The sequence below is a fragment of the Monocercomonoides exilis genome (genome assembly GCF_001643675.1).
Source record: "Monocercomonoides exilis strain PA203 chromosome Unknown scaffold29-1213020, whole genome shotgun sequence".
Taxonomy (NCBI): domain Eukaryota; phylum Preaxostyla; order Oxymonadida; family Polymastigidae; genus Monocercomonoides; species Monocercomonoides exilis.
The window spans coordinates 907,880-926,987 of NW_027150574.1; the positions used below are offsets into that span (position 1 = coordinate 907,880).

At 37.1% G+C, this 19,108-nt stretch overlaps 7 protein-coding genes across 7 annotated transcripts; 5 read left to right on the forward strand and 2 right to left on the reverse strand.

Moving 5' to 3' along the window:
* Positions 1 to 52: 52 nt before the first annotated feature.
* On the forward strand, positions 53 to 420 carry MONOS_11335 (uncharacterized protein; the record flags this gene model as incomplete). The annotated part of the gene is made up of 2 exons (XM_067863857.1): positions 53 to 63; positions 129 to 420. 2 exons carry the CDS (start codon positions 53 to 55, stop codon positions 418 to 420), a joined length of 303 nt encoding a protein of 100 aa, XP_067725451.1.
* Positions 421 to 800: 380 nt separating this feature from the next.
* On the forward strand, positions 801 to 1,796 carry MONOS_11336 (uncharacterized protein; the record flags this gene model as incomplete). The annotated part of the gene is made up of 2 exons (XM_067863858.1): positions 801 to 959; positions 1,131 to 1,796. The coding sequence occupies 2 exons, from the start codon at positions 801 to 803 to the stop codon at positions 1,794 to 1,796; spliced, it is 825 nt and encodes a 274-aa protein (XP_067725452.1).
* Positions 1,797 to 2,377: 581 nt separating this feature from the next.
* Positions 2,378 to 2,959, forward strand: MONOS_11337 (uncharacterized protein; the record flags this gene model as incomplete). The annotated part of the gene is made up of 1 exon (XM_067863859.1): positions 2,378 to 2,959. One exon carries the CDS (start codon positions 2,378 to 2,380, stop codon positions 2,672 to 2,674), a length of 297 nt encoding a protein of 98 aa, XP_067725453.1. The 3' UTR covers positions 2,675 to 2,959.
* Positions 2,960 to 4,505: 1,546 nt separating this feature from the next.
* On the forward strand, positions 4,506 to 5,327 carry MONOS_11338 (uncharacterized protein; the record flags this gene model as incomplete). The annotated part of the gene is made up of 1 exon (XM_067863860.1): positions 4,506 to 5,327. The coding sequence occupies one exon, from the start codon at positions 4,506 to 4,508 to the stop codon at positions 4,923 to 4,925; it is 420 nt and encodes a 139-aa protein (XP_067725454.1). The 3' UTR covers positions 4,926 to 5,327.
* A 1,656-nt stretch (positions 5,328 to 6,983) lies between these two features.
* Positions 6,984 to 11,030, forward strand: MONOS_11490 (uncharacterized protein). Its single transcript, XM_067864024.1, has 6 exons — positions 6,984 to 7,031; positions 7,157 to 7,187; positions 7,246 to 7,282; positions 7,332 to 8,845; positions 8,996 to 9,101; positions 9,182 to 11,030. Exons 4-6 carry the CDS (start codon positions 7,411 to 7,413, stop codon positions 10,560 to 10,562), a joined length of 2,922 nt encoding a protein of 973 aa, XP_067725455.1. The 5' UTR covers positions 6,984 to 7,031; positions 7,157 to 7,187; positions 7,246 to 7,282; positions 7,332 to 7,410; the 3' UTR covers positions 10,563 to 11,030.
* A 9-nt stretch (positions 11,031 to 11,039) lies between these two features.
* Positions 11,040 to 16,128, reverse strand: MONOS_11488 (uncharacterized protein; the record flags this gene model as incomplete). The annotated part of the gene is made up of 6 exons (XM_067864022.1): positions 11,040 to 14,333; positions 14,448 to 15,397; positions 15,472 to 15,763; positions 15,817 to 15,879; positions 15,959 to 16,042; positions 16,102 to 16,128. 6 exons carry the CDS (start codon positions 16,126 to 16,128, stop codon positions 11,148 to 11,150), a joined length of 4,602 nt encoding a protein of 1,533 aa, XP_067725456.1. The 3' UTR covers positions 11,040 to 11,147.
* A 355-nt stretch (positions 16,129 to 16,483) lies between these two features.
* On the reverse strand, positions 16,484 to 19,099 carry MONOS_11487 (uncharacterized protein; the record flags this gene model as incomplete). The annotated part of the gene is made up of 2 exons (XM_067864021.1): positions 19,019 to 19,099; positions 16,484 to 18,907 (listed from the first exon to the last, which is right to left on the reverse strand). Exons 1-2 carry the CDS (start codon positions 19,046 to 19,048, stop codon positions 16,484 to 16,486), a joined length of 2,454 nt encoding a protein of 817 aa, XP_067725457.1. The 5' UTR covers positions 19,049 to 19,099.
* Positions 19,100 to 19,108: the final 9 nt, after the last annotated feature.

Genomic DNA, 19,108 nt, shown 5'->3' on the forward strand with positions numbered 1-19,108 from the left:
CATTCACAACACGGAGAAGGTGATTGCGTGAATAGATCTTTCTAAGAGCCAGATGAACCACGCGTTTGCAAACGAGCTTTCACCTGCTGATAAGACAATTAACAGCTACGATGGCCTGTACTACGCAGAAGCCTTTTTGAGTCTGTTGCAGAATCTGCTGCGTTTGACTCTCTATTTGGGTGCTGCTCCGCAGGGAAGCAACACGTTTTGAAGATCGCGTGCCATTCGCTGAGTCCAATTGATGCGCATGTTTCATTAAAGAGTGGACGAGGTGCAAAGATGACAGAGATGCACTTTCTGGAGTATGCACACATCGGCGAGGTGGATGCACCTATGCAGTCCATTGTGCTGCGGAACGAATGTGGGACTAGCATCGACTATAGACTCTACGTGACTGATGTGGAGCGGCTGAATGCATAGGCGTCTTATTTCCCTCTGTTTGAGCGCCCTGCTATGAGAGGGATTGCACCGGCTTTTGGGAAGCAAATGATATTCTGGAGCTTCCAAACAAATGAAAATAGTTCATTTGGTTCTGCTTCAGATAAAGTTGGGAAGCGGATACAGTTCAATGAATGAGATAAACGAGAATGTTGGAGGAGGAGCAGTTAAGAGAAGGAAGTGATGGACAGAAGGTATCACATACATGGAAACTGTAATGCAAGCTCTGCTGGCGGGAGACGGTTTCATCGCGAAGGAAGGTGCAGAGCCGCTTGTACATGAAAAATCGACAACAATTCTAGGCTCCTCTTTTTCCTCTTTCTGCTCAGCAATATTTATAGCAGCATGAGCGAATTAACTTTATGAGTGTGACAGGTTGGAGCATGGAGCGGAGGCTGGTGCACCTGGCGTGTCCGCGCACAAAACCGCATCTGGCGCTGCGGAATAGGGTGAATGAGAGAAGAGAGAAGAGAGGCACCTTGCATGACTGGAAAGAGAGCCATCCGCTGATCAAGTTGCAGGTTTAAACGATTCAGCCGATCAGGGGAAGAATTGCAGAATGAGAGAAATGTGTGTGTGTTGTGGAGCTGCATGCACCGATAGCTGCACAAGTTGTGGATACTTCACTTCAGTGCAATAACAGAAAAGCGATCTTCACTTCCTCCATCTCGAAATTTTCAATTGAAAATCAGAATACTTCCACTTCTTTTGCTGTGAATAATTTTGAAGCAAGTTTAAAAGCTAATCAAATCTTTTCGTATCATCGTTTCCCTTCAGCTCGTCGTTCATCTTCTGTGAATGGTTCTTCTTCTTCTTCCTCTTCTGTTGTTGTATCAAACTTTAACTCAGGCAGCATTGATAATCGCTCCACCGTCGCCTCACTCTCCGCGCAGCACTCTCAACTGGGAAAAATCAAAGGGCTTCCTTCTTCTTCGTATCCTGTGCCTTCTCAATCTTCATCTTCCTCCTCACTGGCGATTGCCCCGCATCAATCAAGCATCCGCAAGCACCCACCGAGAGTGAGCGTCATTGAGTACATGACGAAATCACGGGGCATTCAAATAGCCTCTCGACTTGTGCAGTTCCGCCCTGTCCTGGAAAAAGCGAGAAACGAAGAGAAGAAGTTTCTGTTGGCGCTGGCAAGGCAGCCTGTTGATACGCTTTCAGCAGTTGCTGCGTTAACACTACAATCGCGAACATTGACCAGTTGCATTCAGCTCAACGAGATCACGAAGCAGGTACTGGAGGGAGCAGCTCAGGCAAAAGCGGAGCAGAAGATAAGGATTTTGCAGAAGGAGAAGGAGAGAGAGGCGTTTGGGATGTACAACCTCACTCCAACAACGTCTGCCACGAAATGAACAACAAGAAAGAACAAAGGGAACTTGGGGCAGCTGAGGGAGACGCGAAACGGAAGTGCTGGAGGAAGAAGGATGAATGATGCAAATGAAGTTAGCGGAGTGAACGTCACTCTTCCTCTGTTGTTGAATACGTTTTCTGGCTATTCTTCTGGCTGTGGTTCAGTCTCAGTTCAATTGAATTATCAACAGGGAATAGTTCTACAGGGGCCTATGCAATCACAAGGGATTCAGTGAATTCAAGGGCTTATTCAAACTGGAGTAATGAACAAACAAGGCAGCGCAGCTCGTCTGCCTCCTTTGGGAATGCAGTTGCAACTTCAGAACAAAGAGAACTGTGCCGAGCATCTTAAGGAAATTGAGATCTTCTTTTACTATCTTCAGCTTATATCGTTAGAGCAATCGAAGAAAAAAATACAAAATGCAAGGTTTGAAACACCAAATTCTTTAATGCGCCAGAAAAGAAAAGAGCAAAAGATCACATTGCCTTCAAATTGTATTTTCGGATCTCCAATGGATTGTTCAAGTGATAAAAGTCTTCTGACATTGGAAAAGCTCACTGTTCTTCGAACACTTCTTCACAAATGTCACTGACATTTGCTCCACAGGCACCTATATCGTCTGCGCTGACTCCTCTTTCAGCTGCCAAGTTATCCTCTCCTGTTTCTGACGTTTTGTGCGAAATGGACATAATCTCTGTGTATAATTCATTGAGATGTGTGTTGGGCATTCGAATATCATTATTTGTTTATTTAAGAGAAGTGACTCAGGTGCGAAGCTGTGTTGGATTAATAACATTTCGTGAATTTTTCGGAGAAGTTGAAGATTTAGCTTCAGTTTGCGTTGGGGCAGCTGAAGAGGAGGATGACATGGACAAGTGAAACAAGATGATCGGATATCAATAAAGAAGCCGTGAAGAATGTGAGGAAGAGATGGTGAACAATGAGAAGAAGAAGGGGGAAAGGAAGTGACACTAGAGATGACGAAAGAGAGACAGAAAAATATGAGTTTCAGCTTGAGAAAAGATTGAAAGCTGTGTCTGTGAAAGCCATTGGTGAAAGAAACGAGAATTTTTGATGGACAGAAAGAGAGCAAAACAAGAGATGTTCAATTGGAAGAAGAGAAATTTCATCAAAAAGAAACAGAAAGCGGATATATCTTTGGAAGTCAATCTAATACGCAAAAAATTCCAGAAAGTGAAAATCGAATATAAAGAAAGAGCTTCCAAAAAAGTGCAAATGAGACTGAAAGAGATTGCAGAAAAGAAAAAATGGAAAAAGAAAGAAACAAACCAACAAAAACGAGAAAGAAATCTTATTTGTACAAAAAGAAAGAGAGAAGGGAGTGTTTGGGAGGCTTGTGGAAGGAAAGAGCGTTAGGAGCCGTTGTGCTGGAAGAGGAAAACAAGATGATAGAGGATTATTTCCAGAACAATGAGCTGATCAAGAAGCTGACAGAGCAGGAGTTAGCAAAAGTCACTATAGACTGAGAAAAGGTTAATGAGCAGATAAAACGAATACTGACCGCGAAGGACATGGTCTAAGGAGAACAGAAGAAGATCCAGGAGCTGGTAGAGGCAAGCTGAAAGACAGGAAGAAGAAGAAAGAACATGAGAAAATAGAAAAAAAGTGAGGAAAAAGAAAAGATCAATTTATCTGCATGATATTTTATCTCTGTCTGAGTCTCTTCTCATTCAACTTTTCACTTTCAACGAGCCTTTTATCACTACCGTCTCCTCTTCATCATCAATATATTCAGTCACATCCACTTCATTTCAGTAATAAACTTTATTAAAAGCAGAATATCCCTCTTTATCCTCGTCATCATTGTCATCAACTCCCTCTACAACTTCTTCTTTTATGTTTCTTCTTATTTGGCATTGGATCAGAGCATCCACTTAGTCAAATGTTTGTTTTGTTCAATTCAGCAGAGCTGCTGAGTAAGCAAAAAATTATTTTATTTCATTCAACTTTTATCGAATTCAGAGCCAGGAACCGTCTTTCATTCCTCCTCAGATAGACGAAAGAAATATTTATTCTATCAAGGAATATCTTTAAAAATTTTTTTTACAAATGAAATGGTACAATGTCAAATCAAGAATAGCAGATAATCGGGCACACAATCCATGAAGGTTGCCTCTGCATTATTTATTTTGAGATTGAAAGAATTACAGGAAGAAGAAAGAACAAGATTGGAAAAGATTTCTTTGAACAAACAGTTGCAGGGATGGTTTTCGAGAGATTTCGCAAGGCCACATGCCTTCAAAAAGTCGCAGAAGATGAAACGATGAGGGAAACATATTTATTTGAAAAGGCATATTTAATGGATAATTCTATGAAAGAAGAGAATAAATGTCCGACAAGCAATGTTGATTTCATCAAATGCACATATGAGATGTTTTCTTCTATTTTGTGTGCCTTCTCTTCAAATATCTTCGACTTTGCCTTCATTTGCACATATTTTCACCGACAAGTCAGCTGATGAAATGATTTCTGCCTTATGATTTGCACCTTCTTCAGAAGCCCCATCGCATTGTGCGCACTCTTGTAGGGAGTTTTTTCCAACTCGCAATTCACTTCCTTGATGCCAAGATGACTATCCACGCATTCATTGTCAGATGTCTGCCCATCAAGAAATATAAACAAATCGACATTCCAGTTGCCAAATGCATTTGTTCAAACATGTCCAACAACTGGATTATATTTTTTTGTGATGCTGAGCATGAAGGCGAACAAGGGTTCCTTCACAGAAGCGACAAGGGACTCACACACAAAATACACATCTCTTCCGACACAGACCTTGTTGGCTGAAAACACGATATTGGTGATGGAAAAGGAGGATTCTGACACTTCTGAATCATCCTTGAACTCGATCATGAGAGCACCGCCTCTTCCTCCAGAACTTGTATCCTCGCTCACAGAGCAGCTGGAGAAGGTTGTGTTCCTCACAGAAAACGTATTGGCAGAGGCAGATGAGGCGAATGAGATGCACCCGCCATTGGTGGCAGTCTGTTGGTGTTGTAAAGCTGAGTTGATGTTGGCGATGGTGCAGTTGGCGAGGGAGAGGGAGAGGGCAGGGGAGTTAGCAATTGATGAAGAAATAAAAGAAGAAAGAAGAGGAAGTGCAGGATGAATGAAATGAATTCTTTTGGTGATTAAGGAGCGATAGAGGGAGTATGTGGAATGAGAATGTGAAAGAAGCAATAATGGAAAATTTTGGACGAAGAACAAAGAGGATGGAGAGAGAAGTCGATAAGAGATAAGATCAGGAGAAGAGAGAGAAATAGAAGAATTTGAATCAACTGTTGTTCTTGGCAATATTTACTTTTCCACAATTCCATCCAGCTACTCAATCACTAGACTGGAACGGATAATTCGTTATGTTGAAACTTTATAAATAAAAGATAACGAACAGTTCTCTTTTTTTGAATTTCAAAAAATACAAATTTGTAGCATTTTTCATAAGTTCTATAAATATTTTTTTCCATTTTATCAGCTTTGTTTAACAGGTTAAGTATCTTTTTTCACTTAAAAATGCGTTTTGTTGATTAAACTTTATTAATTTTTAGGTTCATTTTTATTAAACTTGATCAAAAAATCGTTTTTCGTAAAAAATGTTAAATAGGTATGTTTTTTTGGTCTTATAAATAAAACAAATATATATTGTAGAAATAAAAGCTAAATACTTGTTATTAATCAATTTAACTCTTTGATCATAGAATACCACAATATATATTGTTTTTTCGATTTTTGATCTTTTTTTATGATATCAAAAAAAATCACCCATATTCAAATTATAATAACATATCTTGTTTGAATAAAGAATAATCAAACAATGTGAGGTAAAATAAATCAATAATTATTCAATTCTCATGATGATGTTTTTTTTTGAAAATGAAAAAAATTTCGAGATAATTCACAAATAATATAAGAGGTTCTGTCTCTCATCCTTTTTGAAAACAATTAATAAAATATAATATTTTCACCACTTTCTCATATTCAGCCAAAGATCAATCTTTCACATGAAAAACTATTTTGAAACACTCAATTTGATTTGTTTTGAAAAATCAGTTTGCCAAATTTTATTAATAAATGGTGAGGATGAATTGCTCGTTTTGCAATTATATGTTGATTGTCAAAAATTCTTTGATGAAATCATTAGAGAAAGAAATAACACTTCAGAATTTTTTTGATTTAAAAATTTTGAACTTTTGATTTTATTTTCGTTATAATAATATTTGAATAATACGGGTTCATTTGTTGAAATATATATGAGTTTTCAAAATATCATATTTTGATTTCAATGAAATTAGTTTTCTGGGAAAAGGTGTCAAATGGACAACTTTTTTGTAACGCTAATGAAAATATTTTTAATAATGAAATGTTAATTTACAAGCACTTATTGAAGTGAACGACAAAAATTTCACGTCCATCACTTGTTTTCCACACATAGTTGGTGTTAACAATGGCGGACAGTTTCAATAAATGATGACAGTCGCGTTCTCTCAACGACCATTGATAGTTGCATTTCGATGTTAAAGCCAATTATTTCCTCAATGAATACAAACTTTGAACACATTCAGAAATGAAACAACTTGCTTCATAGAACGAAGTTGAAAACTTTTGAAAAATATTGAGAAACTCGGAGAAATTCAATCCATCCAGTTTCTCAATATTTTTCAAAAGTTTTCAACTTCGTTCTATGAAGCAAGTTGTTTCATTTCTGAATGTGTTCAAAGTTTGTATTCATTGAGGAAATAATTGGCTTTAACATCGAAATGCAACTATCAATGGTCGTTGAGAGAACGCGACTGTCATCATTTATTGAAACTGTCCACCATTGTAAACACCAACTATATAAAAAAGAAAAGAAAAAAGAAAAGAAAAAAAAAGAAAAAAATTGAAAATTGCATCAAATCAACATGAACCATTCTCATTATTTTTTTTTGTTTTATTTTTTATTTTTTTTTTTAATTTTTTCATTTTCATTTTATTTTTTCATTTTTATTTATTTTTTATTTATTATTATTATTTTTTTTTTTTATTTTTTTCACCAAAGAATATGATGTTGTTGAAAGAAATGTCGTGAAACTATTTCAAAACATTTTTGATTTAAATATGTAGATATTTGCATTGCAAGAATTGAAAAAGTGAAATGATCCAACTAATATAATAAAAAATTTCATCAATGCCAAAAAAGTCAAGGAAAAAGAAAGAAATCCATAATGGAATAAGTGCAGTTTGCATGCATTATATATTTAAAAAATGATTTCAATTTTTGTGTTTTTATTAAAAATATTAAATTCAAACATTTCAAAATTCGAAAAATCTTGATAATTTTTGAAATTTTGAAATTGTGTGAAGAGTTCCGAAATTTTGGAAGTTGAAACAGATGGTATTTAATGATCTTCTTCATTGTCAATTGATTATTTACAATTATTTGTTTTTCTGAGCTGTTAAACGACTGGATTCTTTATTAAAACGATTAGAGTTTGTCTTTGCTTTTTGAGAGTGGTTGCCTCTGAAACGACTTTTTAAGCGTAAAAACAGTGAAGAAAGACAACTTTTTAAAAGACTCAAATGAAATATTAAGGAACATCGAATTATGCGTTGGTGAAATGGAGACAGTCCCACTGAGGATTCTCACCGAAATAGTGGATAAAGGAGTTGGCATTCTGAAATCGGCAAGCAACGACAACGAAGTTTTGACTTTTGGAAAGATTCTCGAGGTTGTTTTAAATCCTGCGTCATATTCACCAACGTTTCGAAAAATTAAAGAGAAGAATGTTCCACGTGTTGGACATGAAAAATACAAAGATACGAATTTTAAGTATGAATTATATCCAAAGAGGAAAAGCGGAGAATCCGAATACTTCAAATCTCCCTTTCTGCATAATGTTATAAGTGGAAAAGAGTTGGTTCGATCTGCTGTTGATCACATTCTTTCCACAGAAAATGATGAAATATTCGGATTATTACTAAAATTGCTGGGCCACATTTTAAGGCTGAGCGAAAGGAATGAAATTGTCACAGCGGCTAAGCAAGGGCTGATTGATGGAGTTATCGATATCTTGAAAAGATGCCAAAGTCCATTAATTTTGCTGGATGCTTTATCACTGTTGCTAACTTTCAAAAACAAGGTCATTCACCTTCCAAATTTCATGAAAAGAAGGATTTCTCAATGTGTATGCTATCATGAACTTATTCTATCCGTCCTTGAGATTGCTGTCGGAAATGAAGAGAGAGGAATGGCTTATCCGACTGTTCAGAATATTTGTCTGAACAAGAATATCAGACAAATGTCAAACGAGGATTTTATACAAAGCATTTTTTACTCACCAAAAATAAAGAAGAGCGAAAAAGCAGATTATAAGAACAATAAGTCAGACAGAAAATCGCCAAATTCGAAAGAAGAAGAAGAAGAAGAGGAAGTAGAAGAAAACGAAAATTGCGAGAAAGCCAGTTTGGACAAAGATGCAGATTCCAATGGCGATGACGACAATGATGCCGCATTTAAACGGAAGCAGAACGATTCAACAACAACAACTTCTCCAACGGTGGCAGAAACTCCTTTTTCAAATACTTTGCCCTTTGCCAATTTTTTTAATGCTTTTACAATGAATACTTCAGAAGCAGCAACGGCTTATTATACATTTTCTCACAATGAAGAAGAACAGCACTTTCCGGATCTTAACGTTCCTTTCCTTCCTTTTGATGTTCGGTTGAAGGCAGCTGAGATATATTCATTGTTTATTGAAGACAGCACAATTTTGTGTCCTGCCTATCCAGTTGTGGCTGTGCTTGCAGAAGGAATTGAGCTCGAAGACGGAGACGAAGAAGCGTTCATTTCAGCAAAAAAGAAAGAACAGAAAAGAGTTGTGGGAGAAAAAGAATCTGATGCAGAAAGCTACGAAGAAACAGAAATGCCATTCTCTGATGAGATTTATGCGCCAACGACTGAATGCGACCTGACTCCGAAGATGACAAAGATCAGAGATAGTCTGCTCGCCTTGTGTCGCATATATGTTAGCCGGTCTCTTCTTGACATTCCAGGTGCTGTTATTCAGTCTTTTCACTCTTTTGGTGCTTTTAACAGAAAACAATTTTTTATTTTGATTTTTTTTTTCACGATTATTTTGCATGTGCATTCAATTTATTCTTCTTTCAAAAAATGTTGAATTTTCTGTTTGCGAACACGTACAGAAGTTTTGACGTATCATTATGGATCTGATGCAAATATTTACGAAAGGCTTGCCCTTCCTTCGCATTTGTATCGGAAGCTTGAAAGAAGTCTTGTGCGCCTAATAAAGTGTGGTTTTAGATAATTTTTGCAAGAAAGTCATTCATTTCTGATTAATTTGCATGCGATGCATATCCCCCAATGAGCAGTTTCCCCATGGCACGCTTCTGCAATCTTGCAGGAAGCTGTTTGAATCGTTTGGCTGTGCTTATGCCTCTGCCTGAGAAGAAGAAGACAATATGCTCAATTGGACCAGCAATACTGAATAACTTAGAAAAAGTGGAGGCAGAAATGAAGGAGATTGTTCAAAGAAAATCTTCTGATCAATCAGAAGCAGCAGAAGAAGACACAATGCAAATCTTTTATGAAAGTCATCCAACAATCCAGTTCGAAAAAAGCGACCCGTTTATTCTTGCGATGAAGCCGAATGCGGGTGATTGTCTGACTGTCAGCGAGCTGGAAGAGAAGTGGCTGCTTTTTGAGGATGCGCAACTGCGCTTTGCAACAGACACATTGCTGGGGATCAAAAACACTTATTCGGATCTGAAATATAACTGGAACTTTCAATTCTCCAACTTTCATTATATTTGGGACATACAGAGATACCACAGATCATCCAACGCGCTTCGACTGAATGCATTGCTTTCCTGTCTTTTTAGCTGCGTGAACAGTCGAGGCAGTGCCAGCGATTATGCACTCATTCAACCCTTCTTCAGGGTGCTCGTGGAAAAACTTAAATTTCTATTTCCGCTTCGTGCTCCGATTGACGAAAGCAAAATGTTCTCCACTTTCAACCAGCCAACGGCACTTGAATCTGTGCAGACCTCAGTTGCAGCTGTTGTGTTTTGTGTGCTGATGAATACACTGAAGGAGCTTCCGTTTGCCTTTGCGTCAGGGATAATAAAAGACTTTTTGGAGTTTGGTGCAGATTTCAGGTATGCCACTCCGCAGCTGATGGCACATGTCATTCAAAAAATTAGAGAGAAGTGCATCATTTTTATGCTTCCTGTGCGAATCAACAGAGTTAAGCAGTCTGATTCGATTGTGAAGGATGAGACAGATGTTCTTTTCAACACTGTTCCGTTCAACATGCTTTCATCGAAAAAGATTATCAGTTGGAAGTGCGTTTCGTTGGTTGAACGAGAGTGCTGCTATCCGATTCATTACAAGAAATGCATTGAGAATGCTAATGATATTTCCTCGATTTCTGCAAAGCCATTTTTTGAGGATGCGGAAGAGATCGAGCGAAAAGACGACAGCGGAACATGTCTTTTGTTTTATTTGGACGATGCATTGGAAGAGTCTGGGATTCGTGATGCTGTTGAATCTTGTGTTCAAAGTGAAAATATTCAAGATTTTTGGTTTGCGCCTTATGCTCTTCCAAAAATGGACAGATTGAGTTACTTTTCAGAATTTGATTACATGCGTCACAACGAAACAGCTCTTAAAGAACCAGTTTTTGTTCAAGATATTAGAAATATTTTGAATAGAAATAGATTTTTCATGAGAAATTTTAATATTTTCTCATGAAATAACAAAAATTAATGAACAGAATGAAAATGAAGCTTTACTTATTTTAATAGAGAAAATATCTTTTGTAGAATTTTTTCTTTTTTTTTCATTTTCTTTCTTTTTCTTTCTTTTGATTAGTACGAGTCTATTTACTCTTAAACTGTGAAAGATTTCAAAACTTTGCAAGGAGAGTAATATTTTTTCTCCAAAGTGTTGTTTTTGTTTCGGAAATTTCCTGGAAAGTCTTCTTGTGTTATTTCATTTTGTTTTGTCTTAATTTATTTCTGTTATTTGCATTAATTCATTTCTTGATGTATATTTTAATATTGTATCGAGAAACATTTAAGCAATGAAAAAGAGAAGTGCAGAAACCTTTTGCTTTTCTATTGATACACTTTCACTTTAAAACTTCAAGACCGTTTTTGTCTATTTTGTTGAAACCAGCAAATTCTTTTTCCTTCACTCAGCAGCATTAATCACAAGAATAAAAATAATGCTCACCTTATTTTCACATTTTTAACAAGAAGTGAGACATTTTCTTTTATAATGACAAAATTGTAAAAATTAAGACGGTTTAAAAAATCAAAACATTAAAACAGCGGACTAAGTGGAACGAGCAGAACATGGAGATGACGAAGCTGTTCCGCCAAATGTGCGGACAACCGACGTCACACGAAAAGCAAATCCAGCATCGTCTTGCGCGTCAACTCCATCGGCGCTGTTTGCGGCTAAAGGCACACCGGTCAATGGACTGTCTGGCAAAGCTGTTGGATTTGCTATCTTTCTCTTTCCTGTGATGAGATGTCCTCCGCTTTTTTCCTCTCTTTCTTTTTTCCGTTCCTTTTCCTTTTCTTGTTTTTGTTTGATTTCTCGTTCTCTCTCCACATCCAATAATTCTTTCCTTCTTTCTCTTTCCTTTTTCTTCTCTTCTTCTTTCTCTTTTTCTTTTTGTCGATTGATTGCACTGTATTCGTCAATCTCTTCATATCTTTTGTGCTGTCTGGGAGTTGGACGTGAACGGGGAGAAAACGCAGAAGTTGAAGGAGAAGTGAAGTTGGCTGTTGGAGACGATGAAACAAACTTTGAAGCTGTTGATGGCTTTAGATCTGGAAGAAAATGAGAGGAAGAAATTGATGAAGTTGCAGATGTTGCAGAAGAAGTGGAAGAAGATGACGAAGATGAAGATAATGCAGAAGACACAGGGAAAGGCGAAGAGTGCAAAAAAGGCGAAGAAGAAGAAAACGACGACAAAGGAGGGGAATTCACCGAAGGAAGAAACGAACTTGAGCGTGTCAGTGCAGCAGGAGAAGAGAGAGTGCAGGAAGAAGACAAACGAGGTGACAAACTCATTGAAAGAGCTGGTGGACGGTGAGACGAGGTTTTGGGGATTGTAGCAGAGAATTCTGGATGCTGCATTTCTTTGCTGTTTGGAGCAGAAGAGGAAGGGGAGATGTAGTCAGAAGATGAGAGTGGAGAAGAAAGAGCAGAATTGAATGAGGATATTTGCAGCTGGGGAAGCAAAGAATTGGTATGCGTTGCAGAACAAGCTGCTGTTGAAGATAAAGTTTTTGAGGAAGACAATTGAGGTGAACTGTTGAATGAATAAGAAGAAATAGAAGAAGAAACTGGATGAAATGTTGTAGTGTCCTTTTGCGAAGATGATGCAGCAGAAACAACAGAAATTGGAGTGCTGGCAAGTGGAACAGGATTTATTGATAAAGATGGTGGAGAAGAAGGCTTTTGAGCAGAGGAGGAAGACGATGATGTGGTTTGCTGTGTAGAATGAATAGAAAGCGATTGAGGGGAAAGAGGAGTGCTGCTAAGCAGCGATGAATTAAGCGAACAGACTGCCTGTTTGCTGTTGTCAGATTTTACTTCATTTTCACTATCCCTTTTTTTCCTATCACAAGAAATGTGATGTCTCTTTTCGAAGGGGAAAACGTCATTTCCTTCTTCACAAATATTCTCTTCATTTTTAACACTGGATTTATCTCCATTTTTGGAGTCAATTTGTTTTGTGATGATGTTTTTGTGTGTCACAATTTTCTTAACTTTTCTATTTTTGGCTTTCTTTTTCTGCTTTCCCATGAAATAAGCCTGTTCTTTGCGGCGACGAGTAATTCTATCAATGAAGCGAGCAAAAGAAGGTGGCCCACTCAATGGATCATTTAATGAGCTGTTAAACTTGTGGATGGATTTGATCGAATCTTCATTCAGATTGGAAACAGTTTGATTTACTGAATCAGGTTTGCATTCAGAATCATTCAAGTGGCTCTTGTTTGTGTCATTTGCAACAACTTTTGAGCGATTCAATTCTTTCTTTTTTGCACTTTTATTCTTTTTTGCCTTTAATTTTTCTTTCTGTTTTTTCCTTTTGTTTGCTCTTTCTCTTTCTCTCTCCTCTCTTTTTCTGATCCGATACATCGCATTGACCTCTGCTCTGTCTATCCCCCTGTCGCTCATCCAACCCTCAGACGTGTCTTCGAGATGCAGCAGCAGCGAGAGAAGAGGAAGTGGCAGAGAAAGAAACGGATCTGCGAGGTTGTTTCGATGTATCTTTGGAAGTGTGGAAGAAGAGCTCATTACAGCCACATTCACAGCAGGCTCAGACATTCTTCGTGTTGAGCATTGTGTGTCTTTAGCGGAAGAAGGGTCAAAAGCTGTGAGCGAAGCAGACAAATTTGCCGATGTCAATCTTCCCTTCAGGATTCCTGGATTGAAGGAAGGATACTGAGAAGAATGCAAAGTGTTTGATAGATCAGAGGAAGATGCTGCATTGGAATGAACAGATTGTCCATGAGATGCTGACAGATGCACAGGAAGTTGAGGATATGTCGAGAACTTTTCGAGTGTCTCAAGAACAAGTCTTGCTTTGATCCTCCTGTTTTCTTCTTCCTTTTCCTGCTTCCTCTTCCAGTATTCTTTCCATCTCCTTTCTCGTTCTTCCAAATGCAGAGCAACATCACTAAACTCAAACGGCTTTCGCTCTTTGCGTTTTATTTGGATCCTCTCATCTTTTATTGGCTGAAACTTCATTCCTCCACTTTGTTCGTCTGATGCTTCTTTATTTGCAACCGCTTTTCTCTTCAAACTTTTTTGAGTGCTCAACATGGAAGCATTTGATAGATGAGACTCACTTTTCCACGACTTCAGGAAATTCTCTTCGTTTTCGTCGTCATTTCCATCTTTACCGAATCCATCGTGTTCGCTTGATACAGTCCCTTTTTCTTCATCCAATCTTCTTTCTTCCCAAATGTCCCTCATCCGGCTCTTCTTTTGCTCATCCAGCATTCTTCTAACAAACATCTCCCATTTGTCAGCCACCAGCTGTTTCTGTCTTTTCTTCTCTTCGTCCGCAATCAATGGCAGCAAATCATCTGGACTGTTAGTGACATCCTGAGATTCGCTCAAATCAGAAGGCAAAAATGATCTTGTTGTTGGAGTCTTCTTGTCTTTATCGTTCTGTTCATTCTCATCATCATTTTCTTCTTCTTCTTCTTCTTCAACTTCTTCCTCTTCGCTGCTTCTACCATCACTTTTCAATTCATCTTCAAGATAATCGTTAGAATTCCGTTTCTTTCCAATTTTTCTTTTGCACAATTCCTTCAATGCATCCATCTCTTCTTTTATCCGCTTGAATATCTGCTCATGCCGACGAAGATGACTCAAAGGCATCTTCTTCTCATCTGCTACTGGCTCGTCCAGCATAAGAATAGATTCGAGTGTTCCTTCGTGTTCAATTCGGAACTCTTCACAGGCTGTGAGATGGGACGATAGCAGCGAAGAGATCTGTATTTAATATTAACAATAGTACCAAAAATAAAATATGATTTTTATTAAAAAAAAATTTAGATGACAAAAATAGTATAATAATTTCAGATTTCTCGAAGATAACATTCAAACCTCGTCAAAAAAGTTGTTCAGTTCAAAAATGTCTGTTTGTTTTGCCAGATGCTTCATAACAAGTTCTTCTCCTTCCAAAATTAGTCTCATTTCTTCTTCCATCTTTCCCTCCATTTCATCCTTTTGAGAAGATGTATCTGATCTTTTGCCTTTTTCGCTATTTTCTTGTTGTTCATTCATTTCCGCAGTTGTTCTTGCTCCTAATTCAAGTTCCTCCGTCTTCCCGACATTGTTCCATTCTTTTTTGTTTTCTCTTTCTTTTTCTGTTTCTTTTTCATGTTCTTCTGCAGCACGCTTTCCGTTCAGCCGAAATTCCTTCATCATTTTGTCGTTCTGCTTTTTTAATACTTCAATTATTTTCTTGAACTCCAAGTTTTGCGCAACAACCTGGTTGAACTTCTCTTCTTCTTCTTTCTTTTGGATAAGATCTTTTTTATCCTTTTCTTTTCTTTGCTCCAAAATATCAGCCTGAAATTGTTCGGCATTCCGAATTGACTCGTTCTCTCTCATTTGTTTGAGCTGCTCCTCTTTCTTGTCGCAGTCCTGCTGCATCTTCAGCATTGCCTCATTCAGCCCTTTCAATTTGTCTTTCAACGTCTTCAGCTCAAACTCCTTTTCGTTGTGTTTCTCTCTCTCCCTTTTTCTTTCTTCTTCTCTTTCGTTCTCTTCTGTCTCCATCGCCACTCTCAGCTGTGCAATCCGCTCGTCCTTCTGCCTGCATTCTGCCTGAAGCTCTTTAACATAGTCCTGATACATATTTCGCTTCTCTTCTTCTTCTTTCTTTTCTCTTTCTCTTTCTCTCTCTCTTTCAGATTCTTTCTCTTTTGCCATCGCTGCTGATGCCTCGGCTTCTATTAACTGCAGCTCAAGTTCTTCAAGTCGCTTATCACTGATAAGCTCGTCATTTCTGGCTTTCTTTTGAAGAAACGTTTGGAACATTGCCTTTAATTCTGATTAAAATAAATAAATAAAAAGTTAACAATCATATTCATTGAGATAATATTGAATAAAGAAGTCCAGAAACCGTTCAGTTTTTCCTTTTGCATTTGCTTTTTTTCTTCTTCTTCAGAAATAAGATGAGTGAACGTCGATTGAGAATCCATATCAGACACTCCAACATTCAATGAAGCATCTGAATAAGCTGGGCTTCCCCATGAATTGGAGTTTCCTTCTTTTGAAAAACCTGTTTCATTGGAAATTCCTTCACTTCGCTCTCTTTCATTTATCCAATTTAAAAGTGAATCAATGGTTTCAGTTTTTTGAATATTCTCGATATTCATGCGTGAAAACAGAGAATCAACTCTGTATTGTGCAGTCTTTTGAAAAAAAACACTCAAAATATTTAAATAACATTCTAAATTCTGCACACATCAAATTCCATAGAAGAAGAATGAACCATTTTCTTCTTTTTTGAATTTGTTTTGGCAGAGTCCTTGATGTTAATGATTTATAAAACAATGATGAATATCTTCGATTTGAAAAATAAAAAAAAGAACATTACAAAAGCAAACACTTGATATCGATTCATATTTTTGTAATGTTTGCTGTAACCTTTCATTAATGGCAGAAAGTTGAGATTGTTGCTCGTCAAGTTTCTATCATCAAAACAACGCAAATTCTTGTTACTACTTATGTTTTTTCAATAAAATCAAACCCTATAAAATACATTGTGTAAAAGCATGATTATATAAAAATTGCAGATGTTGATGCATTTGCATTTTAAAATAAATTTATATGGATGTGAAGAGAAAAACAAGTCAACAATAAATACGATATATGGCCCTTTGCAGGCATCGGAGAAGATGCCTTAAAACGTATAATTTTGGAAGAACCCGATGGTAACAAGCTCATTTACATGAAAGCCAAAACTTTCAAAAAAACGAAAAAAAAAGTGGGTGCTTATATAAAAACAACTTCCGATAAATTGAAAACCGAAGTTTTCAATAAAACATCAAAATTGGAGTATAGACAAAATTAAAAAGTTTAACATGCTGAAAAAAAAAACTTTCCGACTATTTTCACATATCTTTCTTGGTTCACCATTTTCCACTTAAGTATTTATATTCATTTTTGCTTATTTTGTGTAGCTTCCATTGATCTACGAGCATTTCACTTCGTAATTTGAAATAGTGTTGATAACACTTTCCTCTATATGTGCGATTTATTTCTCTAAAGATAGTTTTCTTCATGGTATATCTTGGTGAATATTTCCAATTATGAATCAATCCTCCTCGTAATATGTAATAAAAAACAGGAATAATAACTTTAATATCTTCGGAGAAAATGGAATCCGTTTTATTCTTTGAATTATCCGTCTTCTTTTTTTCCCATTCTTTTTTCAATTGTTTGTCTTTGTATCTTGGAAGCATTTCTATCTGATCCAAAGTTGCCCATCTGCAATTAAAATCTTCTGAAGAAGCTGAAGCGTTCAATATAGTCGAACAGCAATCAACAAATTCTTCATGTAAAGCATCCATCCAAAAGCCTTGAAATAAGAGATCAACATCACTTGGCTTGTCAAAAGAATAGCAAGTTAGAGTTTCCCCAAAGATAGAAGAGTTGCTGTCGTCATGCCGCATATGAGTCGGAGAATCAGTCACACTAAAACCAGAAGAGACTCTCGGGCTGGCACTTAAATCACGAAATGATTGAGCGGGATGAACGCCATTCCAACTCGCATTCGAAGAGTAGGATTTTGTTGGGGTGTGAATGCGAGAAGAACGGGATGAGTGCATTTGATGGGCTTGATGTGACGAATGATGATCCATGTGAGTGCTGGATTGTGATAAAGAAGATAAAGAATGATGAGATGCAGATTTCCCAAAAGAAGAAAGAGACTCTGATTCACGTTGGAGTTTTGGTGTTAAATTAGAATTCCGACGTGATGGTGATGTTAAGATAGTTTCAGATGAAACAGACGCAACAGAACCAACAGACTCTTTTGGAGATGGAAATGGTGAATTCTTTGCCTTTGGTGATTCATCCGGGATTGATAGAAGAGGAGGTTTAAGCACAAATTTCTTACTATCAGGAGTTGTAGCGTTTTCATTGTAGGAAAGAGCAGATTTACATAAACGAAGTAAGATAGATGAATCCAAAGTCTGTGAATTTTCACTGTTTGGTGCTTGCACAAGTTTATTTGTAAAATCAGAATCTGATGAATTGTTTAGATTTTCTTTTGGTATTTGAGTCTCGTATTGTCTTTTGCTTTTCTCAAATTCCTTTTTGTGGAAAAGTATAAAACGATCCAAATCGCTTGCTTGATTTCTCTCTTCAGCTGTCTCCAACTTTATTTGCTTGCGTTTTATGTTTTCGATCAGTTCGTTTTTCTCAGCTTCTCCAAGCCCTCTTTCATCTGCCTGATCCAGGATGTATTTCATCTCTTCCAGTGTCATTTTGGCTTTTTCTGTTTCTGTTTTAATAGATGCATTTAGAGCCTCTTCTCTTCTGCTGCGCCCATCTAAGCCATCTGATTGCTTCTCCATTTTTGATTGCATTTTCGTTTTAGCATCATCCCACAAAGCTTTTTCTTCTTCATTATCTATCCAGTTCTTATCAACCCACACATTAAACATCTTCATGTGCTGTTTTGCTTCCTTCAGTTGCTTCTTAATCAAAGATCTTCGATGAGGGCGCATACTTGAGCTGCCTTGCTTTGACTTACTAACTAAATGATTTCCTTCATTTGATTGTCCATCATCCTTCAATTCTCCATCTGTAATAGTCTGTTGTTTGTCATCGAACTTTGACTTTGAAGTGATATCTTCTTGTTGCCATTTGCTCAGAAGCTTTGTTCTGCAAACTTTTTCGATTGTCGACTTTCGATGCCCATCAACATCAACGTCGATATCGTCCATGTAATTCGCTTGAGGTCGTTGCCACTTTTCAGACAATACAAGATTTCCTTCATCATCAGATTCTGCATCACCAATATCATCAGCACCAGATTCTATTTCCATTTTTTCTGACTTTACAATACTTGTTTTAGCTTGTGCGTCTGTAGTTTGCTCTTTTTCATATTCTTTTTGCAGTTCTGCTGCAAAACTTTCAGATGTAATAATATCTAAATGACTGGCAGGAAGCGGTTTAATCTTTTTGTGCAAATTTGACCGAAATGCAGAATAATTTGGTGGATCCGCCAAGCAATTGTGCGGAGCATTTAAGAATTCTGCTTTCAAAGGAAAAGATTTTGCATTCGCATTCAGTTTATCAAGAAGTTTTTCAGGTGAAGTCGAAGACGTTGCATATGAAGCGAGAACTCCAAAAGGTACTGAAGACACGTCAGTGCTGCAAGCTTGATTTTCACATGTTTTCATCTCTGAAGATGCATCTGCTCGAGAAATACTATAACCAGAATAATAATCTTGCGTGCTTGCCTTTATAGATAATAAATGTGTGTTCCTTGCATCAATCATACGCTGATATGGAAATCTTTTGACTGTACTCGATGAACCTGTTGTCTATCGCAGATTAATTAAATAACGCACAAAAAATGATTACAATTTTGAAATGAAAAAATGACAGCATCAATGCAAAAACAAAATCTTTGAAACAAAGAAATAGTTGCATACAACGCTAAAAGCATTTGTTCTAGCAGTCATAACGCACTGTGAACAAAGAAAAAAATTGTTTTATTCACTTGTATTTATGTTATGGTCACG

What these genes read in the sequence shown, in the direction of transcription:
- MONOS_11490 (XM_067864024.1), top strand. Translation starts at nt 7,411, where the DNA reads ATGGAGACAGTCCCACTGAGGATTCTCACCGAAATAGTGGATAAAGGA. An exon ending in GTCTCTTCTTGACATTCCAG is followed by an intron (nt 8,846 to 8,995) that starts GTGCTGTTATTC and finishes GAACACGTACAG; the next exon opens with AAGTTTTGACGTATCATTAT. An exon ending in AGTCTTGTGCGCCTAATAAA is followed by an intron (nt 9,102 to 9,181) that starts GTGTGGTTTTAG and finishes CCCAATGAGCAG; the next exon opens with TTTCCCCATGGCACGCTTCT.